This window comes from Chlorocebus sabaeus, chromosome 16 (assembly GCF_047675955.1).
Source record: "Chlorocebus sabaeus isolate Y175 chromosome 16, mChlSab1.0.hap1, whole genome shotgun sequence".
Classification (NCBI taxonomy): Eukaryota; Metazoa; Chordata; class Mammalia; order Primates; family Cercopithecidae; genus Chlorocebus; species Chlorocebus sabaeus.
Genome location: NC_132919.1, coordinates 28472855 through 28498501, shown reverse-complemented (window position 1 = coordinate 28498501; position 25647 = coordinate 28472855). Strand labels below are relative to the sequence as shown.

General features: G+C 41.2%; 1 protein-coding gene across 1 annotated transcript in view; it reads left to right on the top strand.

Annotated features, from left to right (window-relative positions):
• The window catches only part of BLMH (bleomycin hydrolase), a 46707-nt gene extending 28776 nt beyond the window's left edge, over positions 1-17931 (top strand). Inside the window, exon 12 of the mRNA XM_008010936.3 lies at positions 16977-17931. Coding sequence (XP_008009127.2) covers positions 16977-17128 — 152 coding nt within the window. The 3' untranslated portion in view covers positions 17129-17931. The remainder of the gene's footprint in view (positions 1-16976) is intronic.
• Positions 17932-25647: the final 7716 nt, after the last annotated feature.

Below are 25647 nucleotides of genomic sequence, written 5' to 3'. Positions count from 1 at the left end.
CTCCCGAGTGGCTGGGACTACAGGCACCCGCCACCACGCCCGGCTGATGTTTTGTATTTTTAGTAGAGACGAGGTTTCACCGTGTTAGCCAGGATGGTGTTAATCTCCTGATCTCATGATCTCCTCTCCTCGGCCTCCCAAAGTGCTGGGATTACAGGCGTGAGCCACTGCACCCAGCCTTGATGTATTTTCATCTACTACATCAGTACTCTAGAAAGTCAGAAGCCTTCTGTATGGGAGAATGGGACTGGCAAGAAGCTTTCTTTAGGCATTTATTAGAGACTCCGTAGAAGTTACCATTGCCTAAAGTGGAAATGAACACTTTGCTTACCACTTAGAACTTCTTTATACTGACAAATCAAAACCCAGGGAGAAGTCATAACTTACACTAGGTAGACTAAACAAAATAACATAGGTAATATGTGAGTTGTAGAAAAATTTTAAAATATAGATAAAAAGTCTCTAATAATCCAACCACCTAGAGATCACCATTGATTAACAGTTTAGGGTGTATTATTGTAAAATTTTGAGACCATATTTTTAAAGGCTGTCTTTAGTAATAGCTTTTGAAGGAGATTTTACACTTTAATTTTTAGGGTTCCAAACCAAAAGTGGCGACCACCATGGCATATGTGTACATATGAACACGTAGATGTGTGTGTGCTGGGGGCGTTTTGTAGCCAACTCTTCCCCAGAGTCCTTTTTCTTTTAACCAATGAATTCTGGCTAGGAAAAACATTAACTGCAGCTTAGTAGACTAGTTAGAAAACTGAGAGGAACCAGGTAGGAAAGCCAGAGAAGTGACACGCAGAGATACTTGGAAACAAACTTGAGCATACATTTACCCAACAGGAATCAGGCATTTTATTTTTAAAAAAAAGAAAGAAAAAGAGATTTTAGCAACTCTTTGTTGTTGCCCCTCTCTGTGTTTAGAATAGTGATTTTCCAGCTATGTTCCTCACAGCCCTAGGATTTCCGAGGGTAAAATGTAGAGGACGGGGTGTGGAGGTTTGGACGTGAGCATATCTGACTTCCATAGCTTGTATTTGAAAATTGCTGTTTTAGAACAGTCTGTTAAGCTAAGTTTTGAACTTGACAGCACTTTAGTATGCTGATTGGGCAGCACAGGCTTGTATATGATAGCCAAAATCTGAAGACATTTATTTGTCATTCTAGGGCTTTTCATCTCCCTATGAGAAAAATCACTGGTGGGTTTTGGCTGACTGTCCCTGGAATCTGCTGTGAAACTCAGCAGCCCGGTGTTTATATGTAAACAGATACAAGTGCTGTTACTGCGTTTCTCTTCATCATCAGATAGTTGCATGTCTACCTTCTGTGATGTCTATAATTGTTCTGTGATTTCAGGGGTGCCAAAGTTAACTATTATGAATTAGAATGCAACATTTTAAAATTGGCAGTTTCTTGTAAGGTTAATTCTATTTTGAGACAAATACACAATAGGGTCAAATAGAGAAGGGTTTAAACCTCAGCAAAGCTAGCAGACAGTAAAAATAACTCACAATTTAGTCGTATCTGTAAGTTGGCTATAGTTAAGAGATGGATACTTGTCTTAAATTGGAAAGATTTGATTATTTGTAGCAAACATAAGATACTGAGTTAAAGTTTCCTGTTGCTTCCAGTGAACCCCCTGCAGCTTCTGTTTCATTTCTGGTCTAATTTGGTTCCTGTAATTGGGTTTGTTATCATATAGCTTACCACCTACGAGAAGAACTAAAGTTATATTTGTTTAGAAGAGCCTGGATCCATCAGCTTGCCGCGATATTTTTCCATCTGTACTAGTCAGTGAGTTTGAAGATAGTAGTGTTATCTGGTTAATAGAGGATAAACACTTGTAAAATCAGGAAAATGTGTTTTATGTAGTGTGAGTTACTGTCTTTATTATTTTGAACCTAAATACTTAATTTTAGGTCACTTTACTGTATATAATTTTTCCATTTAGCTTTACCTCTTAAAAGTTTTGCTTCTGCTAACTTACTTATTTCATTATTATGCTGAGAGAACTGTATAATACAGGATCTTGCTATCCCTGTAACTCTTCTATAATCCTTCTTAGTGAAATCTGCAGCTATCTAGTAAAGATTAACTTTTTTGTTCTCAAATAACTGAAATGCCCGTGATTATACACAGCAAAGCATTTCGTAGAGAGCCAAAAGATAAGAAACAGAACTGGAGTGGGGGCAGGGAATCGTTCATTCAAGCCAAAATAAATTATTCTCATGTATTTCTTGGTAATGTTCTTTCTAACTTAACAGGAAGGAAGGAAAGAAAACATGATCTAATTTAATTGGCACACTTGGTCTGACCTTAGGAGAGCGCATAGTATGTTATTATGTTGGCAATATGTGTTTACCCCAGCAGGGCCTTCTTGTCTGTCTTCCTAGTGGACATTGGCTGGCACGTCTGAGACAGGACCTCTGTTTATGTTCTCTTGGAAGACATGACAACCTTAAGAAGCATTGCTGGGATTTTGTTTCTGTAGATAACATTGTTAACAGTTTGTTGCTATTCTCTTTGGGATTTCTTACTGTTAAGATTGATGTTTCTGAAAAAGCAGTGTTGATAATACATGCTGGAGATAAACAGAGCAAAGATACCTGGGCAAGCTGCCTTTGCCCAGCTGTGGCTTTGGTTCTCCCCATTGGTTATGCCCAGAAACTGTTTTGTAACAGATAACCTGACTGTTTCATAAAATGGACAGAAGGTTTCTTCTCCCCTCCTTCTTAAAATACTTGACTATCCATTTTGTACCTTGTTAATGGATCATATCAGAAATGGATTTCACAATTAGATGAGGGAACAGACTTTGGGATTTAATATATTATCTTTCATTTTGAAATGTTGATAAAAATATTTTGTAAAATATTTAAGAATTTAAAATCAAGGAAGTCACCTTTGATTCCTCTCACTATTAGTCAGAAATTCATCTGAGAAGAGCCTAATCTTTAAGCCAAAGTGACCTGCAGATCCCCTAGCTAGTAAGTGATAGAGCCAGAATTATAACCCAGATGGCCTGATACCAGCGCCAGTTTTCTTAACCACTAAACTGTGCTTTTTCTCAGCTTCCCTATTGTAGTAGCATGTCATCCACTCATGAAATAACAGGTCAGTTCATGGTCATTGGTAACCAGAAACAGTGGGTGAGGGGATATAAAACTGTATGAAGGACCTGGAGATGTTATGTAAATGTCTGACACTGGGAGAAAAGGCCCCTAGAGCATCATTTGTGGCTGGGAATCTGGGTAAAGAGTGAAGAATGGGGCATTCTCTGAGGGTTTGTCCCATGTTAGCACATTTGTGACTTAGGCAAGTAAGAAACTATGCAGCCACCCAAAACCTCCCTGAATTTTGTCCATAGTGCTTTATAATAAGGTTATTTAGTTCTTTTTTTTTTTTTTTTTTTTTTTTTTTTTGAGATGGAGTCTTGCTCTGTCACTCAGGCTGGAGTGCAGTGTCGCGATCTCAGCTCACTGCAAGCTCTGCCTCCCAGGTTCACGCCATTCTCCTGCCTCAGCCTCCCGAGTAGCTGGGACTACAGGTGCTCCCCACCATGCCTCGCTAATTTTTTGTATTTTTTAGTGGAGACGGGGTTTCACCAGGTTAGCCAGGATGGTCTCGATCTCCTGACCTTGTGATCCGCCCACCTCAGCCTCCCAAAGTGCTAAGTTTACAGGCGTGAGTCACCGCGCCCAGCTAAGGTTACTTAGTTCTTAACTTTTTATCTTGGACAATTTTAAACATATATAAAGTAAACAGGATTGTGTTAAGGAAGCCTGCATATGCCTGTCACCTACCTTCAGTAGTTATCAGTATTCTGTCATGCAAATAATAGTGTATTTGATAGTCAATAAATAAAATTCCTAGATGGTCTTTCTAATGAACCAGTCTTACTATGAAACTTTACTTGTGACTGGTTCACTTAGTTATGAGATTGTATTCCATTTCTAGAGCCTGACACAGCAGAGCTCTAAATGTGGAATTATCATAATATAGTGCTTATTCTTAATGCTTATTTGGTCTAGTTTCTCAATATGATAAGTAACAACTTTTAAGTGAAGATATGAGGGATATTTTCTAATTCTGCAATGTTCACTGAAGGAAAATACTTACCTTTAAAAATTCAGTCTCTTCTGATTTTCATTTTGAACCAAGATGAGTTTTCCATTTTTCACATTGCTTTTGTTCCTTTCAGATACATGAACATTTGAAATTGTTTTTAACCCACATTTTTAATCTTTTCTTACAAATGAGGCTCTCTGTTCCTGATTTCTTTCATTTTAGGAAAATTTTCAGACTTCCTTCTAGAAAGGAGCCTCTAAATGGTTTCAGTTAAAGAGACTTTGGCATGTTAGAGATTAGAAAGAAACATGTTACCAATTCAGATTATATCTAGATTTCTGCTGCTTCCTAAAAACCAACATTATGACCTTTAATTGTCTCACCAGCCAAACTGCCACATGTGATTTTGGAGATGGTATATTCAAAGCTAGGCATAAAAACCATCATATTCTTCATATAATGCTATGTTGTAGAACCAGGTGAGTTGAGAGACAATTACTAATAATTAATTCTTGATTTTAGATGCAGGGCAGTAATTTAACTCATTGTAGTGTCACATTTCTATATCAATAACATGAACAATCTGTTTCTTTATGAGCTCCTACAGTTTGTATGTAGCCACCAAATGAAATAATATATGCAAGCATTTTTCAAACCGTATACTGTTATATAAATCTAAGGAGTTATGAACAGCCCATATTTCTTTTGGAGGTAGTCGAGACGTAAAGCTACAGGGCATCTTGCTTCATGAGAATTCAAAGTTCGCTAATAATTTCTATTTATTTATCCTCATGACATCAGAGTAGAATAACTCGGGATGTGAACGGGGGTGATTATACCCAGGTTTTATGTGAAGAAACTAAAACTTACTGACAGTTGCGTCTTGTTCGGATTCCACAGAATCAGAGAGAGAATTGGAATTCAGATCTCTTAATTTGACACAGATCGCTTCCCTAAAAGTGTATATTACTTACAAAAGACAATCAGTTATTTGCAGGTCTCTTTGAGGTTCAGTTCTGGATCTCTAGTACAATAATGGAAATTATAGGTAATGTTGGGCCAGACTTGCTGAAACGAGAGTGAATTGTAGAACTTAAAACCTCAGGTTTCTGATTTCCGAGAAAAGGGCAAGACGCAAATTTGTTTTGTCACCTTGGAGGGTTTCATGTCTCTCCAGGCTTGGGAAAAGTGCTGCTACCGTCAAATCTGGATTCTGGGTTCTTTCAGAAGGGCTTTTTGTTGCTGCTGTTGTTACTGTTGTGACGGAGTGTTGCTCTGTCTGCCCAGGCTGGGGTGCAGTGGTGTGGTCTCGGCTCACTACAACCTCTGCCTCCCAGGTTCAAACGATTTTCATGTCTTGGCCTGTGAGTAGCTGGAATTACTGGCGCCCACCACCATGCCCAGCCTTTTGTTTTCTTTTCTTTTTTTTTTTTTTTTTGTATTTTTAGTAGAGACGGGGTTTCACCTGTTGGCCAGGCTGGTCTCGAACTCCAGACCTCAAGTGATCCGCCCACCTCGGCCTCCCAAAGTGCTGTGATTATAGGTGTGAGCCACCATGCCCGGCCTTCTCAGAAGGGCTTTTCATCATACATCTTTATTAACCAAAAAGCCTGCATAACTTTGGCTGAGAAATAGTGTATGTAGATGGAATAGAGGAAGCATGTACTCTCCAGTTCACTGGTGCTTCCTGATCAAAGTATGTGACTAAGAGGATTATCATTATGTAGGCAAGGACAGACTGTGTGACAGAGCTCTTAACCTGCAATGAGGCATCTGCTTCAGAGAGAAATCTCCTCATATCTAATGTAGAGTTTTGGTATAGATGTGCTTTTACCTATAGATAGGATCTATAATTTTCACCAGATTGTCTCCAAGGTGTGTTTGCATTGACTTAAGAAGGATGAAGGTTTAAGCACAGAATCTGGAGCCAGACCACCTGGGTATGCATCCTGGCTAACCTATCTATATTGACTGTGTCACAGTGGTCATTGACATTTAATCTGTCTGAGCCTCAGCTTTCTCATCTGTGAAATAGGGATAATAATTGGACCTATCTCATAGGGTTGTTGTGAGAACCATGCCAGGCGCATAAGAAGTGCTTAGAAATATTAGAGCTCCTATTGCTACTGTTGTTAATGTTTTCTATAGACTAATGAGGGCAAGAGAACAAGAACATGAAGCTCCCTAACCTTTCCCTTCTAGAGGAGGGCATCTAACTTGCCCCATGGTTCCAGTTTCAGATCTCTAAATTCAGTGCCGTAGTGTGATCATTATGCTACATCACCAGTGCACTGGGTGGATGACCCATAGTGTGGGCTTAGTGTCGTGAGAGAAAGCAGTGAAGGTGAATAAACCTAGTGCTGAGGAAAAACCATTAGCAGTAGCATCAACTCACATTTATTGATGGGATGCAAGGAACCGTGCATAGGCCATGGTGGAGTGAATGTCTCTGACCCTCAGAGGAATTTATACTTACTCACCTGTGACACAGGAAGGGGATTTGAAGAGGGCTGTGATGTGACAGGAGTGGCATTCATGGTGTGCTCCTCCGACTGTAAGATATAGGATAAATAGACCGAGAAAAGCAGAGAAGGGATGAATTTTTTTCCAAGAAGGCAGTTGACAGAAGAAGAACTAGGGAGTACCTTCCCTCAGTGGGGAGACAGTAGGAAGACATGGAAGCTGAGGTGATTGAAAAGGGTGAGGGGTTGGAGAGAGCACCTTGGAAGCCCAGGACTAGAGGGCATCAGGAAGAACATGGTGGTGCATAGTGGAACAGCAGAGCAGACCGAAAATGGGTCAAGGAGAAAAGCTTTTGGGTTGGACTTAAGGTAGTTTTTTGAAACTTTAGGAGGGGTCAGGGTGCAAGCCCAGCTATCCTATTATGCTCCATTGGCAGCATGTCAGTACTTCGTTCCCTCAAAGGCTACGTACAGTGGAGTTGCAAGGAATTGAAGTTGGGACAATTAAGGCTGTAAGTCTTGGCCCCATATGGTGTTTGTAACCTATTGTAAGAAAAAATCTGTAAAACATAAACACAAGAATAAGTGCAGAGTCACACACGGGATAAACTGCAAGGGAAGTGGTCAGTGACTGGAACTGTGAGGCCTCCATAGGGATTCTTCAAGGGTGACCCTCTTTAGGGAGAATTTTAGGGCTGTGGCTTTTTTTCTGAAAAGGGAGAGGGAGGCCAGCCAGAGAAATGGTGGCTGAGAGGTGCAGCTCTTGGCATTTGGAGCATGCGTTGAACAGGTCAGAGGAGTGAAGCCAAGAAATAATGTGACTTGCCATTCATAGAGCTTTTGAGGAATGACCAACAAGCAGACTTTGTCTGAAACAAATAGGAGTAGCGATAGTTTGGGGTGAGAGAAAAGTCACTGAGTTTCAGTGGGAAAACAAGACCCTTGGATGGCATCTGAATTTGTGCTTTCCTCTCTGGGTTCACCCTCAGAGATCCTGGAGAGCTGTGTGTGCCCTCAGGGCTGCCTGGCTCGTGCTCATTGGTCTAGAGAAAGAAGGCAGCTGGGAGGTGAACAGGCTGCTTCTGGGCTCCTTAGCAGAGGGCACTTCTCAGGCTGTGGACACTTCTGCTGACTGAACTTTGTGGTGGTTTAATGGTTTAAAAAATACAAACCACAAACCAAAACAACTCCTTTTCTCTACCACATTTTCCGCCCTGCATTTTTCCTAGTATATTTACTGGGGAAATGGTACTTTCTAACCTTTGTTTCTGAAAGAGACCACAAGTAATATCCGGCTATAAGAGTATCTCTTCTTTTATCAGCAAATGGTTTATGAATGTAAATGTGTCCTCACCACATAGCCAGAATTTTATGTTTCCTCTGGAGGAAAAAGAAGCCTCTTCTCAGATCACTGTTTCAAATGGCAGTCATAATTATAAGTGGTGGTTCTGGTTCCCTTCCTCTGGCCTTTTTTTTTTTTTTAAACATCCAACCCATCCTGTTATCTGTCTTTCTAAATACATGCACTTAGAACACATGGTGTCTCTTGTCTCTTTGATTTAAACAGACAAAATAGCTAGCCAAACATGGTAGTATGCACTTATAGTCTTAGCTACCCAGGATGCTGAGGCAGGAGGATTGAGCCCAGGAGTTCAAGTCCGGCCTGGGCAAGATAGTGAGACTCCATCGCTAAAAAATAAATAAATAGAAGATACAAAATACATTATAAATGGACCCAACAAAAACTGGGTTCCTGTTTGTTGATATGGGAGTTGTGAGCAGATGGAGTTGGTTTCAAAGTTAGGTACCTGAGCTAGACTAAATGCTATCTGTTGCTGAATCCATAACTACCTCCCAAGTCTCTTTGCCCACAGAGTGCTCAACTGGAGGAAGCTGAGCCCGATGAAAAAGACGGAATTTGAATTTAAGACCTGGATTTGATGTCGGCTTTACTTACTGCCCTCCTGTCTAACAGTATTGTTGTGAGGATTAAAATCAAAACCAGGATAGTGATGTGAAATTACATTGTGAAGTGTAAAGTCCTCACAGGGTTTTGGGGGTATATATGTGTGCATTTTTTTGTTTTGTTTTCTAAAGTGTAATTCTTTTAGTAGATAATGAAATTACATCGTTCCAAAATCAAAATATAAAAAGATATATGGAAGAATTTTGTTTCCATCTCCGTCACTCTTCATTCCCCTGCCTCTCTCTTAGGTTATTATTTCTATTTCTGGTATGTCTTTCCTTGTTTTTTTAGTACTAACATTACACATATTTAAGTATATTATTGCCTCCTTTTCTTACACTAGTGGTAGCACACTAGGTTGCCTGCTCTGCATCTTGTTCTCACAGCGTATCTTGGGGACATTTCCTTATCAGTACATCAGTACAGCTTCATTATCTTCCATTGTCTGGATCTACCAACCATTTCCCTTACTAATAGGACTTGGGTTGTTGCAGTCTTTTGCTATTACAAACAATATTGCAGTGGGTTATTATATATATGTACAGTGCTTAGAATAGTACCTGGCACATCTTAAGTGCCAAATAAATATTAACTTTGCTGCACATAAATTCATATTGTATGCATGTAAGTATTGTGTATTTGTAGCATGAAGTCCCAGAAATGACATTGCTCAATGAAGAGGGTAAATGCATTTGTAATTTTTCTAGATACTGAAAAGGACATATCTAACACCTCTGGACACCATTCCATAGGCAGTGTGTCATTTTGCACATTTGCAACATACCCTGTACAAATTCAAGGAAATATTAGGTCATGCTTCACCCAGTGGATACCTAACAGAAGTGGTTGACAAATTATCACTACTTAATTATCTGTTGAAATTGTCCGGATTCATAGTTGGGAACTATGCCAAGGCCTTAGTGAGTAATAGAGTTTTTCGTTGAGAGTCTTGTTTCTGATGTTTTCTTATCAATTGTCCTCCTTTTTTCTTGTATGTTTTTCATTATAATAGCAGAAAAATGTTTGTAAGCATAACACCAGTTAGAAACCAAAAAGAAAAAGATTAATAAATTTGACTTAATAAAAACAAAAATGGGCCGGGCACAAAGGCTTAACACCTGTAATCCCAGCACTTTGGGAGGCCGAGGCAGGTGGATCACCTGAGGTCAGGAGTTTGAGACCAGCCTGGCCAAAGTGGCGAAACCCCATCTCCACTAAAAATACGAAAAATTAGCCGGGCGTGGTGGTGGACACCTGTATTCCCAGCTACTCAGGAGGCTGAGGCAGGAGAATCGCCTGAACCTGGAAGGCAGAGGTTGAGGTGAGCTGAGATCGCGCCATTGCACTCCAGCTTGGGCTACAGAGCAAAACTCTGTCTCGAAACAACAACAACAACAAATGTTAGTAGGCTAGAAAATATAAACTAAATTAGAAGGCAAATTACATAATAGGAAAAAAATGTTTGCAACCAATATAAATATAGAGTGTACTGTAACTGATCACTATGAAAAAGAAGAAAGCTCCAATTTAAAATATGCAGAGGGCTAGGTATAGTGGCTCACACCTGTAACTCCAGAGGTTTGGGAGGCCAAAACAGGAGGATTGCTTGAGCCCAGGAGCTCAAGACCAGCCTGGGCAACATCCGAAGACCCCATCTCTACGAAAATTAAGAAAATTAACTGGGTGAGGAGGCGCATGTTCATAGTCCCAGCTACTTGGGAAGCTAAGGTGGGAGGATCGCATGTCCGCAGGAGTTTGAGGCTGCAGTGAGCTATGATTGTGTCACTCAGCCTGGTTAACACAGTGAGACCTTGTCTCTCTCTTTTTTTTTTTTGAGACAGACTCTCACTCTGTCACCCAGGCTCTGGAGTCCAGTGGCACGATCTTGGCTCACTGCAGCCTCCGCCTGCCTGATTTAAGCAATTCTCCTGCCTCAGCCTCCCAAGTGACTGGGACTACAGGCACGTGCCACCATGCCCAGCTAATTTTATGTATTTTTAGTAGAGATGGGTTTTACCATGCTGGCCAGGCTGGTCTTGAACTTCTGACCTCGTGATCTGCCCGCCTCGGCCTCCCAAAGTGCTGGGATTACAGGCTTGAGCCACCATGCCTAGCCAGACCTTGTCTCTTAAAAAAAAAAAAAATGAACAGAGTTCTCAGACACTTTAGAAAATAAAACTGTCAATAGCAAGCAAACACATAAAAGGAGAAAAGACTCAAATTGGATCCAAGAAGAAAGTTAGTAATTATGTATACCAGATATTGATTAGGATATAAGGAAATTTAATACAGTGAAGCATTGCTTAAGACAGGGATCTTTTCTGAGAAATACATCATTAGGTGATTTTGTCATTGTGTGGACATCATGAATTGTACTTACACAAACCTCGATGGTGTAGCCCATTGCCCCTAAGCTACAAACCTGTACAGCTTGTTACTATACTGAATACTCTAGGCAGTTGTAACATAGTGTTAAGTGCTATTTGTGTATCTAAACATAGAAAAGGTACAGCAAAAATACCTTATTATAATCTTATAGAACCACTATCATATATGTAGTTCATTGCTGACCAAAATGTCACTACGCAGTGCATGAATGTAGATGATTAAGGGTGTGCACAAAGATTTACCTACAGAAATGTTTATAACAGTATTGTTTCTAAGCATGAAAAAACAGTCCGGATTCCAACAATAGGGGACTGATTAAATGTGTTTTGATTTAATCATGTAGATTCAGTACTTAAAAATTATGATGTAGATAGATGTATTTCATTATCAATAAGGAAAGAGATTAATTGGAAAACAGTGTGTGTATTACTTTGTATTGTAATATAAGACCACCATGTAAGATGTCCCATTTTTATGAAATTTATAGCTTCTAGTACATATAGAAACTTTATCAAGGATACATGTAAAATTTGACAGAGCTTGAACATGTGTCCCAAGGTGGTGGGATTGTAGGCAGTTTAAAAATTATTTGTCTTCTCTTTCTCCTCCTTTCATGTTTCCAGAATTTTTTATGATGAGTCTTTGGGTAATTTTTAAGGAGTTAAAAAGCAGTGTAACATTCCAGAAATTTTGGAGAGAAAATCTCCTATCCCATGGCATAAAATTCTCATGTTTTATTGCTTTTCATAGTTTTTTTTTTCTCATGTACATCTATATTTGTAATGTAGTTGTAATTATACAGGATATGCCACTTTATTTTTATTACCTAAACATTTTTTCATGTTGCTACACAGTCTTTACAACTTCATTATAAAGTGATTCCTGTTCTGTGAGGTGGTTTCTCCCTGATGATTAGGAAGCTTGAAATATAAGACAAGTGCCAATGAGACTTCTGCTTTCCTTTCTGGGAGCCTTTTTTCAACCTTGAGTTCCGACCGCCAGGTGAAAGATTGGCAGTGACTGAATGAAGGGTTGGTAGTCCAGCTTCTTAGTTTCATGCTGCCAGACAGACCGTTAGAGCAGAACAGATACCTTCATTTTGTCACAACTTTTTTAAAAATGGCAAAAAATAACAGCCACATATAGTTTGTTAGTGAGGCGAAATACCTCATAGAACAAGACAACAAAGAATATCTAATATGTTAAAATATAAATATTTTACATTCTTTGTATTCTTTAGTCTGAAAGACTTAAATCTTACATCTCTGGTGGAATTTCAGAAAAAAAAAAAATGTTTTCTTAGGTAAAGCGACTTTTTTCTCTTAAACTAGCCCATGTGAAACTCTTCTGTTTCTGAATGAATTTCACCTAACCTGTCTACAGCTATATTCACAGACACTGTTTTTCCCTTTACAGACCGACCCTACCCTTTCTGTTACAAAATACAGAAACATTGCCAGTGTTTTTTGGTTGGTTGGTTGGTTTGAGGTGTTTTGTTTTGAGGACTGTTCACTTTTCTTTCTTTCTCATTGCATGTAAACAAGACATTAAAGTTTAAACAAAATTTAATTTCACCTTAGTTCCTAAAGCTGACTTTCTTTATGTATTTATCTGTTTGTTTCCCTCAGTGTAACCTTGGGATCCCTGGAGCAGGTTTTTATTTTGTTTTGTTTTCTTTTTCCTTTGGAATGCTTGTGTCTCATGGCCAGTGGGCCTAAGGGTTAGGAACCGTACCTTCCCACAAATGAAAAGTGCCACCCGAATCCTGCCTGAGCCAGTGCTTTGCTGCTTCCTACCCAGATTTCAGACATGCTGATCCTAATCTTCTCAGTCAAACTCCAAGACACACAGTGTCAACAGTTACGGCAGCCGCAAGTTCATTATCTACATAGGGCGCAATTACTTGGCAGCTACCTAGACTGTGAGGATTTTGTGGGTCCCCAAAGAACTCATATCCTGAAGAGAGAGACTAATCAAGGTGGGTCCTCTTGGCAGGGACATTGAAAGGGTGGATTACAATTGATAGGAATTTTAATTTGTGAGGACTTAATCTGATATGCTTTTGGAACAAGATAGTGTAGATGTACTTATTGTCCATATTCTGGGAGCATTCTTTGAAGATTCATTTGATTGTATGGTGATAGTATTGTTGAAAGGACACAGAATTTTATTACATGAATCTGCTTCTATCCTTCACCTGCCTAACTGCCCAGGGCTACTGCAAGTGTTTATTCAGCCTGCATTGTGGTGAGGGAAGGGATGACTAATGTCTCAAACCGTGTGGTGTTCCCTAGTCTGCTCTCCTGCTTGCTGAAAGCTCCTTTTTGGGAAGGCAGATGCTGAGTTTTCAGGAAGCACTCACTTAGGATGCAGTGTTTTAGTTTTAAATATATGCACTAGTTGACCTTTGAGCGGACAGAACTTTCATTGCCAGAACCTGGTGGCACTGGTGTGAGTGATGTTAATTAAGGGCCAGGTCCTGACACCAACAAAGCCAGGAAGTTTGGAATATATAATCAAGACAAGCCAGAAGTAGCACAAGCTGCAGAACGGGCCTGTACCCTCCTTCCGTCTCTCATCTATTGAAAGTAGGGGCCCTGGGTCCTGGAGGCCAGCTTATCAAGAGACAAGGATGCATTCCTTTATCTGCCTTGGTCGGAGCACTTGAACACTTTTACAGAGCACTCCCAACCCCCGCCATTCCCACCCCCAAGACAGGATCTCACTCTGTTAAGGCTGGAGTGCAGTGGTGATCTTGGCTCACTGAAACCACAGGCTCAGGCCACCACACTGGCGAATTTTTTTATTTATTTTTATTTTTATTTTTTTTGATATTTTTTGTCGGGATGGGGTTTCGCCATGTTGCCCAGGCTGGTCTTGAACAACTGGGCTCAAGCAGTCCACCTGCCTCGGCCGCCCTCCTAAAGTGCTGAGGCTATAGGTGTGAGCCACTGCATCTGGCCTCCAGTGTTTTTGAGGGTAAATGTATGCTATGCCACATCAGGATGATCTGTCTCTGACTTCTGTTAGAGGTGAAAAACAGGATTGGGCATAGATGACTTCACCAAATCAATTGTGTTTTCAGGTTAAATAATGCCCTTTGTCACACCATTTAGCATACAAAATTAGACTTACCACTATCGTTGCCTTTTAATTATTTAAACCAGTCTTGCCTCAAGAGCAACAGTTCTCCCTAGGGCCCTTTCAGGGCATGTGCAGGGTCTGCCCTTGAGCAACGTATCTGTGGGAGGCTGGATTTCCTTCATCTGCTTCAGCCAGAACAACATACTGCAACAGATTAAACACAGATGCAGATACCGGAATTCAGCGTCTTCTACAAATCCAGATATTAAAATATAAAACATGCCACTTTTCTAACTAAAAATATTTTTTTACAGAATATAATTATTTTTTCCTTAAAATATATTGTTTATATTCATTTTTCATACTTATTTTTAAATGAATTAATATTTTTAGCTTTCTGTTTTAGTTTCTGGTATAGTAAATAATGATAGATATTAGTCCACATAAAGAATGTTTTAGGTCCTTAATAATTTTAGGAATGTAAAGGGCAGGGCTTGAGGCCAAGAGGCTTGAGAACTGCTGCACTAGGGGACCCTCTTGGTAGAAACACCTACTTCTCCTTTCCCTGGGTCCTATGTAGTGAGAAATGGTATAGCACAGGTCTAGGCTGATACAAACTTTCAGAGAAAAATGGCTCCAATGTTTACTGTAAAACAAGTATCAGATACAGTCAGATGACAGTTGTGGTGCTGATGGCCATTGCTAGTCCAGGTAGCCCTTGAATGTGTGTGCCTGCATTGGTCTTGATTCAGTACACATCGTTTGCTCTGTGTTCTGTCTGTGGCCCAGCAGCCCATTCTTGTTAAATATATGGACTTCAGTCTCTCACTTTAATTTTGCTCTTCTTATTAGCAATGGCTTGGGTAAAGCATTTTTTTCCCATTTAAGTTTTTTTGGAGATCTGTTCCTGAAAGAACAGATTTGTTTGTTTTTGTTTTTTTAACTTTCAATCGTTTTGGGGGAACAGGTGGGTTTTGGTTACATGGATAAGTTATTTAGGGGTGATTTCTGGGACTTTGGTGCACCCGGCACCTGTGCAGTGTACACTGGTATGTTGTCTTTGTTTTATCCCTCTACCCCTCCCACTCTTCCATCCTGAGTGCCCAAAGTCCATTATATCATTCTTATGCCTTTGCATCCTCATGGCTTCGCTCCAACTTATATAAGTGAGAACATATGATATTTAGTTTTCCATTCCTGAGTTACTTCATTTAGAATCATGGTCTCCAGCTCCATCCAAGTTGCTACAAAATATGTTATTTTTTTCCTTTTTATGGCTGAGTGTAATATTCCACAATATGTAAATGTCACATTTTCTTTATCCACTCGTTGGTTGATGGGCACTTAGGTTGGGTCCATGCTTTTGCAATTGTGAATTGTGCTGCTATAAGCATGCGTGTGTGCATGTGTCTTTTTCATTTAATGACCTCTTTTCCTTTGGGTAGATACCCAGTAGAGGGATTGCTGGATCGAATGGTAGATCATTAGTTCTTTAAGAAATCTCCATACTGTTTTCCTTAGTGTTTGTACTAGTTTATATTCCCACCAGCAGTGTAAAAGTGTTCCCTTTTCACCACATCCACGCCAACATCTATAATTTTTTTGCTTTTTAATTATGGCCATTCTTGCAGGAGTAAGGTGGTATCACATTGTGGTTTTAATTTGCGTTTCTCTGATAATTAGTGATATTGAGCATTTTTTCATGTGTGTGTTGGCTGTTTGTGTATCTTCTTTTTCAGATTGTCTATTCATGTCCTTTGCCCATTTTTTGATGTGATTTTTTTTTTCTTGCCAATTTGTTTGAGTTCCTTGTAGACTCTGGGTGTTAGTCCTTTGTCGAATTCATGGTTTGTGAAGATTTTCTGCGACTCTGTGGGTTGTCTATTTACCCTGCTATTTCTCTTGCTGTGCAGATGGCTTTTAGTTTAATTAGGTCCCATTTATTTATGTTTTTGTTGCATTTGCTTTTGGGGTCTTAGTCGTGAATTCTTTGCCTAAGCCAGTGTCTAGAAGAGTGTTTCCAATGTTATCTTCTAGAACTTGTATTGGTTTCAGGTTTTAGATTTCAGCCTTTGACCATCCTGAGTTGATTTTTGTGTAAGTTGAGAGATGAGGATCTGGTTTCTGAACGGGAATTTGTGTTGGCCTAGTGGAGCCTGAGATGCAGGTTAATCCTCCTTATGGAAGACGACGATTACTAGGATGGGTACCCGATGACACCACACTTTTTCTCTCAGCTGAGCTCTCAACCTTAAATGGGGCTTTAGTGCCAGGACACCTCTGTATAGTCCTAACCCACTGGAGAGGCCTTCCTGAGGAGAACAGGTTAAGCAGATGTCTCATTCTTCTAGTTCTGCCTGATCCTCATCATAGATTTCCTCCTAGGAAAGCAAGGACTGTTTGATCATTTTACTCCCACAGTATCATCTGCAAATAAGTGCGTATCTAGGAATGATGACATGACCCTATCAAAATGCTCACAGCGGCCTACCTGATTGTTGTAGGAGTGCGTGATAGAAAGGAATGGGGGAGAACAGCCATTGACACTGGTAGGGTAAGAAGGGAAATGGGCTGCTTGCCCTTCTGACCCTAGAGATTTATGCCCTAGATGTGGCTGTATGAATGAGAAGTTTTTCTGCCTCCCTGCTAGTATACAGGTATTCACTCACCATCACCAAGGCAGCTGAGGAAGAGAGCAGCAGCACAGGATCTGGTGTTAGCCTTGGGTCCAAGGCTCGGCTCCAAACCTCACCATATGACCTGGGCACATCACCTAGTTACTCCAAGACCCAGTTTTCTAATTTTTCTAAAAATAGAGCCATGCCTGTCCTGTCTGCTTCACAGAATTGCTAATAAGGTTTAAATTAAATGATTCACAGATGGGAAAGCTGAAAAATATGTGTGAATATCAGTTTTGTAAAAGGTTTATCCTGCAAAAAGGGTTTCTGCTCTTTGCCCCTTGCCCTCTGTACTCATAAGTCTTCTGTTTTTTCCTCCAGGTTACCTGTGCATGACAGATGAGTGGTTCTCTGAGTATGTCTACGAAGTGGTGGTGGACAGGAAGCATGTCCCTGAAGAGGTGCTAGCTGTGTTAGAGCAGGAACCCATTGTCCTGCCAGCGTGGGACCCCATGGGAGCTTTGGCTGAGTGATACTGCCTCCAGCTTTTTCCTCCTTCCATGGAACCTGATGTAGCTGCAAAGGACACATCCAGGGACTGAAGCCAAAGTTATGCAAGGGACTATGTGTTGCCACAGGACACAGTCAGATTTCCAGTCTCCACCAGGAACCTCTTTGGGAAGTGTGGTTTATGCTGAAACAGAATACTCTTAAAAAAAGGAGGGGGAAAGATCAGGTCATACTGTGTACTCTCCTCATCTCTAACAGCTCAGGATCTCTTAGCATTTTAATCAGATGTAATTGTTTGTCTTTAACTGTCAAAAAGTTTGGTTCTGTGTCTGTGTTTTAATAAGACAAGAGAGGATGAGCGATTGAGGTGTATGGAGAGAAAACAGACCTAATGCTCCTTGTTCCTAGAGTAGAGTGGAGGGAGGGTGGCTTAAGAATTGAGCTCTCGGAACTGCATGCTGCTGGACAGTATCACTGTCTTTCTTAGATGGCAGTCACTGAATTCCATTTTTTCAAGGTAATTTCTGGTGCCTCTAATAGCCCAAAAATGGGAGGTTGATCGGGTCTGACATGATTCCTTCCTGTTCTGAACTGTGGGGTGCACATCTCTGCTTGAGTCAGGTTTGAGTAGAGGCTTAGAGGTGAGAACAACCAAAATCTTATCATGGTCTCAGTTACAATCATTAGGGGGAGCTCTAGCCAAATGGTTTAACTTCTGCCTTTGGAACTGGGGATTGGGTGGGCAGGAAAAGGTGATATCCATTCTTTCTGATAACTAGATGGTGCTGAGAAGCTTTTGAATAAAAACTTTGCTAAATGAAAATAAGCTAATTTATGTGATCTGTCTGTCTAAGAAGTGTTTGTTTAACTACAAAAGAAAGCAGCCAGGTGGCTGGCTCATGTTCTTGAAAGTGAAAAACAGGAAAAGGGCTTTTCCCTCCTCATCTTCTCTGCAAGATGTGTGCTCTTTCCCAGACTGCCGGTTCTCACCGGCATCTGCAAAGGGCCTCCAAGTGCCTGTTCAAGGATTGTTCCCTACCATGTAAATGTTCTGCCCAGATCCAGGGTCCCTGCAAGGGTGGGGAGTGAGGCTCTGTTGGGCCCAGCCTTAGAATAGGTCAGTAAGTTATCTTACTGAGATTGGCCCACCCTTTCAAGAACAAGGGTGAAATAGAAGACATTTTCACAAAAAAACTTGAGTTTGCCCCAACAGAAGGGAAGTGATCATATGGAAGGGTTGGAATGTATCAAGGAATGTAGAATAAAGAGCATGATTGTTATGTGGATCAGCTACACAAAAAGCGACTATAGATGAGTCTTACAGGGTGTGAAAAAAGGTGAAACTAAAGTCCATGAAGGTAGCAGATAACTAGGGAGGGGAGGTAATAGGAATGAACATAGTCTTCAGATCCTCGTGTCTTTCAGGAAGAAGATAAATACATTAACTTCAGACTTTGGTATGTAAACATGTGTGCCAAAAATTTCTGTAGTATCTACTAAAAATAAGCAGAGGATACAGTTTCCAGTCAAGAATAAATAGAATGGAAAAATGCAGTCAGCCCATAAGACAAGATAGGGTAGAGAAAGAAAAGGCAGGACAAATAAAGCATCCAAAATAAGATACTAGAGAGAAATCTAAATGTGCCAATAATTATATGTAAATGGACTAAATGTTCCAGAAAAAAAAAAAAAAAAAATGCCAATCCAGCCGTATGTGATGACAAGAGAGAGACATAGGCAACCTAGAATATAAGAAAGGATGGAAAAGATACATCAGGCAGATACTCACCAAAATAAAACTGAGAAGTTATATTCATAACCCACAAAATTAAAGCCACTCCGAATAACGAAACAGACGGTCTAATTCCAGGGTATGCTGTTTGCATAACTGTAATGTGAATGTCCTCCCTAGAACTGTGGAACACCGCAGCCCTGGAAACAGGCCTTAAGACAAAAAGCATTACTACAGATAGAACCACTACATAATGATACGCTTACCCAATTCTTCAGAAAAACATAAAGATTCTAAGTTACGTACCTAATAACATTGCCTCAAAATATGTAAAACAAAAACAGCTATATGGAAAAATAAGAAATCCAACATCATAGTGGAGATTTTAATATACTTCACATAGACCAAGCAACAAAAAATTCAGGTAAGTATGTAAGAGATTTAAGCATTTAGCGAGTTTGGTAAAATGGACATGTGTAGAAGACCACATCTTCATCCTGAAAGCACAGATGTGTGGAAACCAATGACCGAGCATAAACCTGTTAAAAAAAAAAAAAATGCATCTAACAACTGCACTTTCATGTTGATCACATATGGAACTTTTTCAAAAATTGACCACACACTGAACAGTAGAGTCAACCTCAACAAATTTAAAAAGGTGGTTGCCACGTAGACCACACTCCAACCACAGTGCAATTAAGTTAGAAACCAAAATTAAAAGATTACAAGATGACCTCTGTATGTTTAGAAATTAACTCATGGGTCCAAGAGGAAATCATGAAGGAAATTTAACCTGAACAATAATAAAAATATGTAAAAATGAGGGATGCAGCTACAACAGTAATTTAAAAATTTTACAGCATTAAATTAATATTACATTAATGTATTAAGATTACAGAATTTTATAGTTCTGAATAGAATAATGTAAATTCTAAATCTAAATATAAAAATTATGCTAGGATGTAATAAAGGCTGAAAATTGAGCTAAACATCTGTTTCAAGAAATTAGAACAGCAAAATAAACCTAAAGAAAGTAGATATGCACAGAAATTAAGCATGGCATCAACAAAGCCAGAAGAAGTTGGTTCTTTTAAAGAAAAGTTGACAAATATTTTTTAAGTACACATGGAATTAAAAGGATATTATAGATGCTGAAAATATTAGAAAAATAGAAGATACCCTCAAAGCCACAGTAAAGGGAGTTGTTTAGAAGACAAATCCACAAGCTCAGGAAGACCAGGAGAGAAGTCAATGAAATATTTAAACCCAGAAAGCAGATGCAGACCTTGGAAGATTTAGCAGAGCTGAAAAACTTGAATTTCACTGAGCCCTGGTGGAGAAAGCCAGTGATAAGCAAATCGGTTTACAGTGCATCGTCCCCCGAAAAGTGCAGATACGGTAGCAACAGAGAGCATGACTTCTGGAATTGGGTGTGAAGGGAGGGTTACCAAAGAGTTGAATGTCTGTTGGGTCCCCTTCCTATACCCACCAGCTTGGTGACTGCCCTTCCTCCATTCATCAGCCCATTAGAGAAAAAGTGTAGTCTAGGCGTCAGGTGAATCCCCAAGGGGATTAAATGAGCATTTACATTCTGAATCTTCTTGCCATCCTTGGCTCCTAGAACTCTAGTAGCCAGGAAGTTGGAAGTCTTCTCAGGAGCAACTTGATTAGCTCAATAGGCAAGATGTAAAAAATGACTTTATGGCCTAAAGAATGATTTTTTGAGGGTGGTATAACCCTGATAAGGACAGTGGAAAAAATACATGTAAACCTCACCCATAAACATAGATGCAAAGTCCTAAACCAAATGCAGCAATATGTAAAAAAGATAATCTTCATTACCAAATACCTAATAAAATCCATTTTTCAAATGAAATTAGGATCCAGAGGGGAGAATTGAAGCATGGTGGGTTTATCTTCTCTGCTAAACGATCAGGGAAATGGGCTGAAGTTGTAGCTAGAGGTCTCAGTTGGAAGAAACTGCTAATATTTGGGTGACAAATGAGGAAATGGGAAGGCATGGAGTTGTCTTTTGCTTTACCTCCGAATCTTACAGTGTCACCAGAGGAGAGCTTCATGACTGTGGCCTCTGAGAAGTCCCGGCCTGGGTAATGGTGACCCTACATGTCCAAGAAGCCAAGACATGATAATGAGACATGCCTTCGGGATGTGGTGTGGCCCCATCTGCTTGCCTTGGCTTGTCCTTAAAGAGTAACTTAATTCTAATTTGCTGTTGGCGGCACCAGGGCACTCGTACTTGAAGTCCCGTTCCTCCAGTGTGCGGGTGGGCACCGCTATCCACTGTGGCTCTGGTTAATCATTTGTTAAGTTAGATTCCACTTTTTAAAGTAATTCCAGATGAGCATGGTCATATTTAGGACAACTTCTCCAAAACGAGTAAGTCTTTTAAGTTCTACTTGCACACATTGAATGACAGGTACACACAGCCTCTCACGGTGGCCCCTGCCCACCTGTCCACACTCGACTTACTCCCCTTCTTGTACACTCTGCTTCAGCCAACCACTGACCACCTCCCACCCTGTCCCGCACTTTGTCCCTCAGACACACCATGCTCATCTCCAACTCCTTGCTGTTCCTCCTTGCTGTTCCTTCTACCTAAAGCTCTTCCCTCAGGTCTTTGCTTGGCTAGCTTCTCATTCGGGTCATGCCTTCAGTGTCAAGGCCATCTCTGACCACCTTATCTAGGGAGCCAACTTCCTCCTCCCCCTGCCTGTGCCGCCTCCATGCTGTTACAGGGTCTATTTTATTCACAGCACTTACCACTTTCTGGAGGTACCGATGTATTTATATGTGTATTGTCTGTTTTCCCCAAAGTCAGTTACTCCCTGTCAGCTCCCAGGGGTGGGAACCTTGTCCTGCTAGTGACTGTATTCTCAGTGCCTGGCTCATAAGAAATATAGGGTAGGCTGACACTGAGCACACCCTCCATTCTGACAGCTATAATTAATGAACAGTTTTTACATAGACCTGAAGTCAGCTTCACTATAACTTGCTCAGTAGGGACAACTAGAACGAGAACAAAGCCCCCGGACATCTTTGTATTCCAACATTTCACATTAAGGTCTCGATTTCATTTCATGCAGGTGCGTGGCAGCAGGGAGAATAGGTAGGGAGAGAACAACAGAGGCTTACCTGGCTTCCTCACTGCTTGAACCTTGTTTCAAATCAGTCCAACACAACGGGAAGACCAGGGCCTTTGGATTCAGATATGCTGGCCTTGCCACTTGACAACCATGTAAGTGCTTACACCTGGCAAGCCTGTATAAATGTGGAGAAGCTACTTAACCTCTGAGCCTCCATTTCCGTACTTCCTTTGTTGAAAAATAATATTAAAATGTATTCACTTTGTGAGGCTGAGATGGGTGGGTCACAAGGTCAAGAGATTGAGATCATCTGGCCAACATGGTGAAACCCCGTCTCTACTAAAAATACAAAAATTAGCTGGGCGTGGTGTTGCACACCTGTAGTCCCAGCTACTCGGGAGGCTGAGGCAGGAGAATGGCTTGAACCCAGGAGGCAGAGGTTTCAGTGAGCTGAGATCACGCCACTGCACTCCAGCCTGAATGACAGAGCGAGACTCCATCTCAAAAAAAAAAATTATTAAACATGAGAACACAGCCTGAAAAGGAGGAAAACCATAATTTAGTTTTTGATAACATATATAGTTATCCAAAAATAATAATACCAGTTTATATTGCATATTTCCCATATGGTAGAAAAAGGACAGAAGATAATTCATATAATGTACCCAGCAGAGGCTCAATAAATGGCAGCTTTTATTAAAAACAGTTCTCATGGAGCTGCTTCAGTGTGTCCAGTGTTGTGGGAGCCCCTCTAGGAGTTGAAACAATTCGCTTCTCTCCAACCAAATTAGTCATTTACTTGGGAAAATAACATGTTTATGCATGAACCAGTTGAAAAAGCTGACTTTATATGAGAGAGGTCTTCCAGTAAACTCCGTAATAATTGTGAAAGGGCTTGACGTTGGAGAAGGAAACGTGCTGACTGGTTTTAAAGTAACTTCAACCCACAGTGAACACAGACCTCAAGGGTGAGGGTGATCAGCTCACCAAGAAGAAAGTAAGGGAAGCCCTTCCTAGATGGAGAGACATAAGTTACCCTGAAGTTTGCTGAGAGGAAGAAGAGCCAAAGAGAGGGTGAGTGTCTTACAAACTTGAGCAGGAGAAAGAAAAATGGAAATGGGATACAGGAGAGAGGATTGGCTTCAGGAGCTGGGAGCAGAGGGCTTGAGTTCTAAGAGTGGGTCTAACTCTTTGATCAAGTCTTGAGCAAAGCCTTGGACTTCACCTCTTGGCTCCCAGCATCTTTGCTAATAAATAGGAAAAAAACTGTACTCCTTAAGTGAACAGCACTGGTGATGTGTAATGTGGCAACATTAGTGGGGTAGTGCGTCTGCTGTAACATGGAGCTGAGCTCCTTTGAACTCCCTAGGGCTCCTTCCTCCTTTGTGAGACGCCTCAGGCCCCTTAGAACATCTTTTTTCTTCTTCTTCTTCTCCTCTTTTCTTTCTTTTCCCTCCCTTCCACCCTTACCCCTTTCTTTCTTTGCCTTTTATAATGAAAAAAAATGCTTTTCTGAAAAAGTTTCATAAAAATACCACCTGTACGTGGCAAATATGTAAATAGTAGAGCAGGGTAGACGTTGACAAAGGGGGTTTCCTTCCACCCTAATATCCTCTCCTTCCAAGGCACCTACTGTTCCCAGTCTCTTCTGTACACTTACAGATTTCAATACACATATCAGCCCCCATGCCTCGCCCTCAACAAATTGGAGTAACACTTGTTCTGTGCATTTTTTCCCCTCCATTAATAATAAATCTTGAGAACTTCCCCAGATCAGCCCATAGAAAACTGCCTTACTCTTTTTACCTGCTGCATGGTACTCCATTGGTGGATATGCCCCTGGGGCCCTGGTTTTATGGCACGAAGTCTGGTAAGACTCAGAGGCATTTTCCAAGCCCTTCATTGCCAGTGTGTACATTGATGGAGGCTGCTGTGCGCCCACGCAGTGATAGGTGTTGAGGCATGGAGACAGGCAGCAAGCACCCTGTCCCTTGGGAACCCAGAGTCCAGGAAATTCGGAGAGGGACCAATGTGTTCCAACAGCTCTGTGTGTGTACAGGGCGGTGGGGCCCTCCCTGGTTCTCTGTGCTTCTGGTGTCAACATCTCCACCAAGGTGGAAGGGAAAAACAGCTGCCCTCCAGAGTGTGGCCCTGGCTGATGAAGTCAGGGAAGGGAATCCCCTAGGGAGGAAGTAGAAATCATAAACCCTTAAGGAAGGAGACCACCACTTCGAAGTAAGAGTAAGACCACCACTTCTTCCTTTCCTTCGAAGAAAAGGAAAAAAGCAAAAAATCAAAGTCAAAAAAAAAACAACAACCAGAAGTAAGATAAATAGCCAGATGACCTTGGCACCACCCGGCCCTGGTGGTTAAAAAATAATAACAATAATAATAATAATATTATCAACCCCTGACCTAAACTACTTGTGTTATCTGTAAATTCCAGACATTGTATGAGGAAGCATTGCAAAACTTTCTGTTCTGTTAGCTGATGTATGTAGCCCCCAGCCACGTTCTCCACGCTTGCTCGATCTATCACGACCCTTTCACATGTGCCCCTTAGAGTTGTAAGCCCTTACAAGGGCCAGGAATTTCTTTTTCAGGGAGTTCAGTTCTTGAGACATGAGTCCGCTGATGCTCCCAGCTGAATAAAGCCACTTCCTTCTTCAGCCCGGTGTCTGAGGGGTTTTGTCTCCGGTTTGTCTTGCTACACCCTGGCTCACAGAGATTGCAGCTAGATCGTGGGGTAGTCACAGTATCTGTAAAGTCTGGGGGTCACCTACACCTTGATTTCTCCTCGTGTGAGTGTCCTTCAAGCTGGGCCTTTCCACATCAGCCACTCCCACCTTTCCCCCTCTTTTAGAAAAAGTTCTCCATGAAGTCTGAATCTACAATGAGTTAAGCAAGGGTAGCAATGGAAACTTACATCGACGCTAATCTGAAAAATACTTCCTGATTTTAAACAGTTATGACTCTGCCTCTCAATGGGGTTGTGGAAGCAGCAGGGGCACCCCTGGTGAAGACTGAGGGAGTCAATTATGGGCCTTAGAAAGCGCTTTAAAAGTCTTAGTTATTGTTGTTGGCGTTAGCATTGGCCCAGCAAATGCTTCTGGGAGGGTTTGGGGTGCTATCATAGAGTGGGTGGTGTGACGAGGCTGCTGCCATAACACGTGATAAGAGAGAACAGGAGTTCAAGTGGAGAGGACAGTGCAGCTGGGGAGAGGGAGGTGGGAGACTGGGTGATGGGGTGCTAGGAGGAGGGTTTAGCAAAGGCAGAAGGCTCTGAAGGAATACGTGGGGAAGGAGCTAGGAAAAGTGACCAATGACAAAATGAACCTACTTCCAAACGTTTCTGGCCTTCCTTAGGGCTGAACCTGATCTGTTCCTCTCCCACACCCCCCGCATTCCCAAAGGGACCTTGCTTGGAGTTCCCTTTAGCTTGCTTCATCTGGATGGGGTGGGCCTGCTAGGGGCTCCCATGGAGACCTCTGTAGAGAGGAGCCCAAGGTTCCCAGTGGCAGCAAGTCCTGCCTTGGAGGTGCCACTGAACATGAATGTAGAGTCACCAAAACCACACCAGGTCCCAGGAAAAACTGGGTGTGTCGCGGAGGCGCTGGTGGGAATGGAGCAAGACGACACTCTAAGGACAGAATACTGTCAGCATTTTCCTGGGCCTGAGAAAAAGCCCACAAGGAGGGGTGGGCCT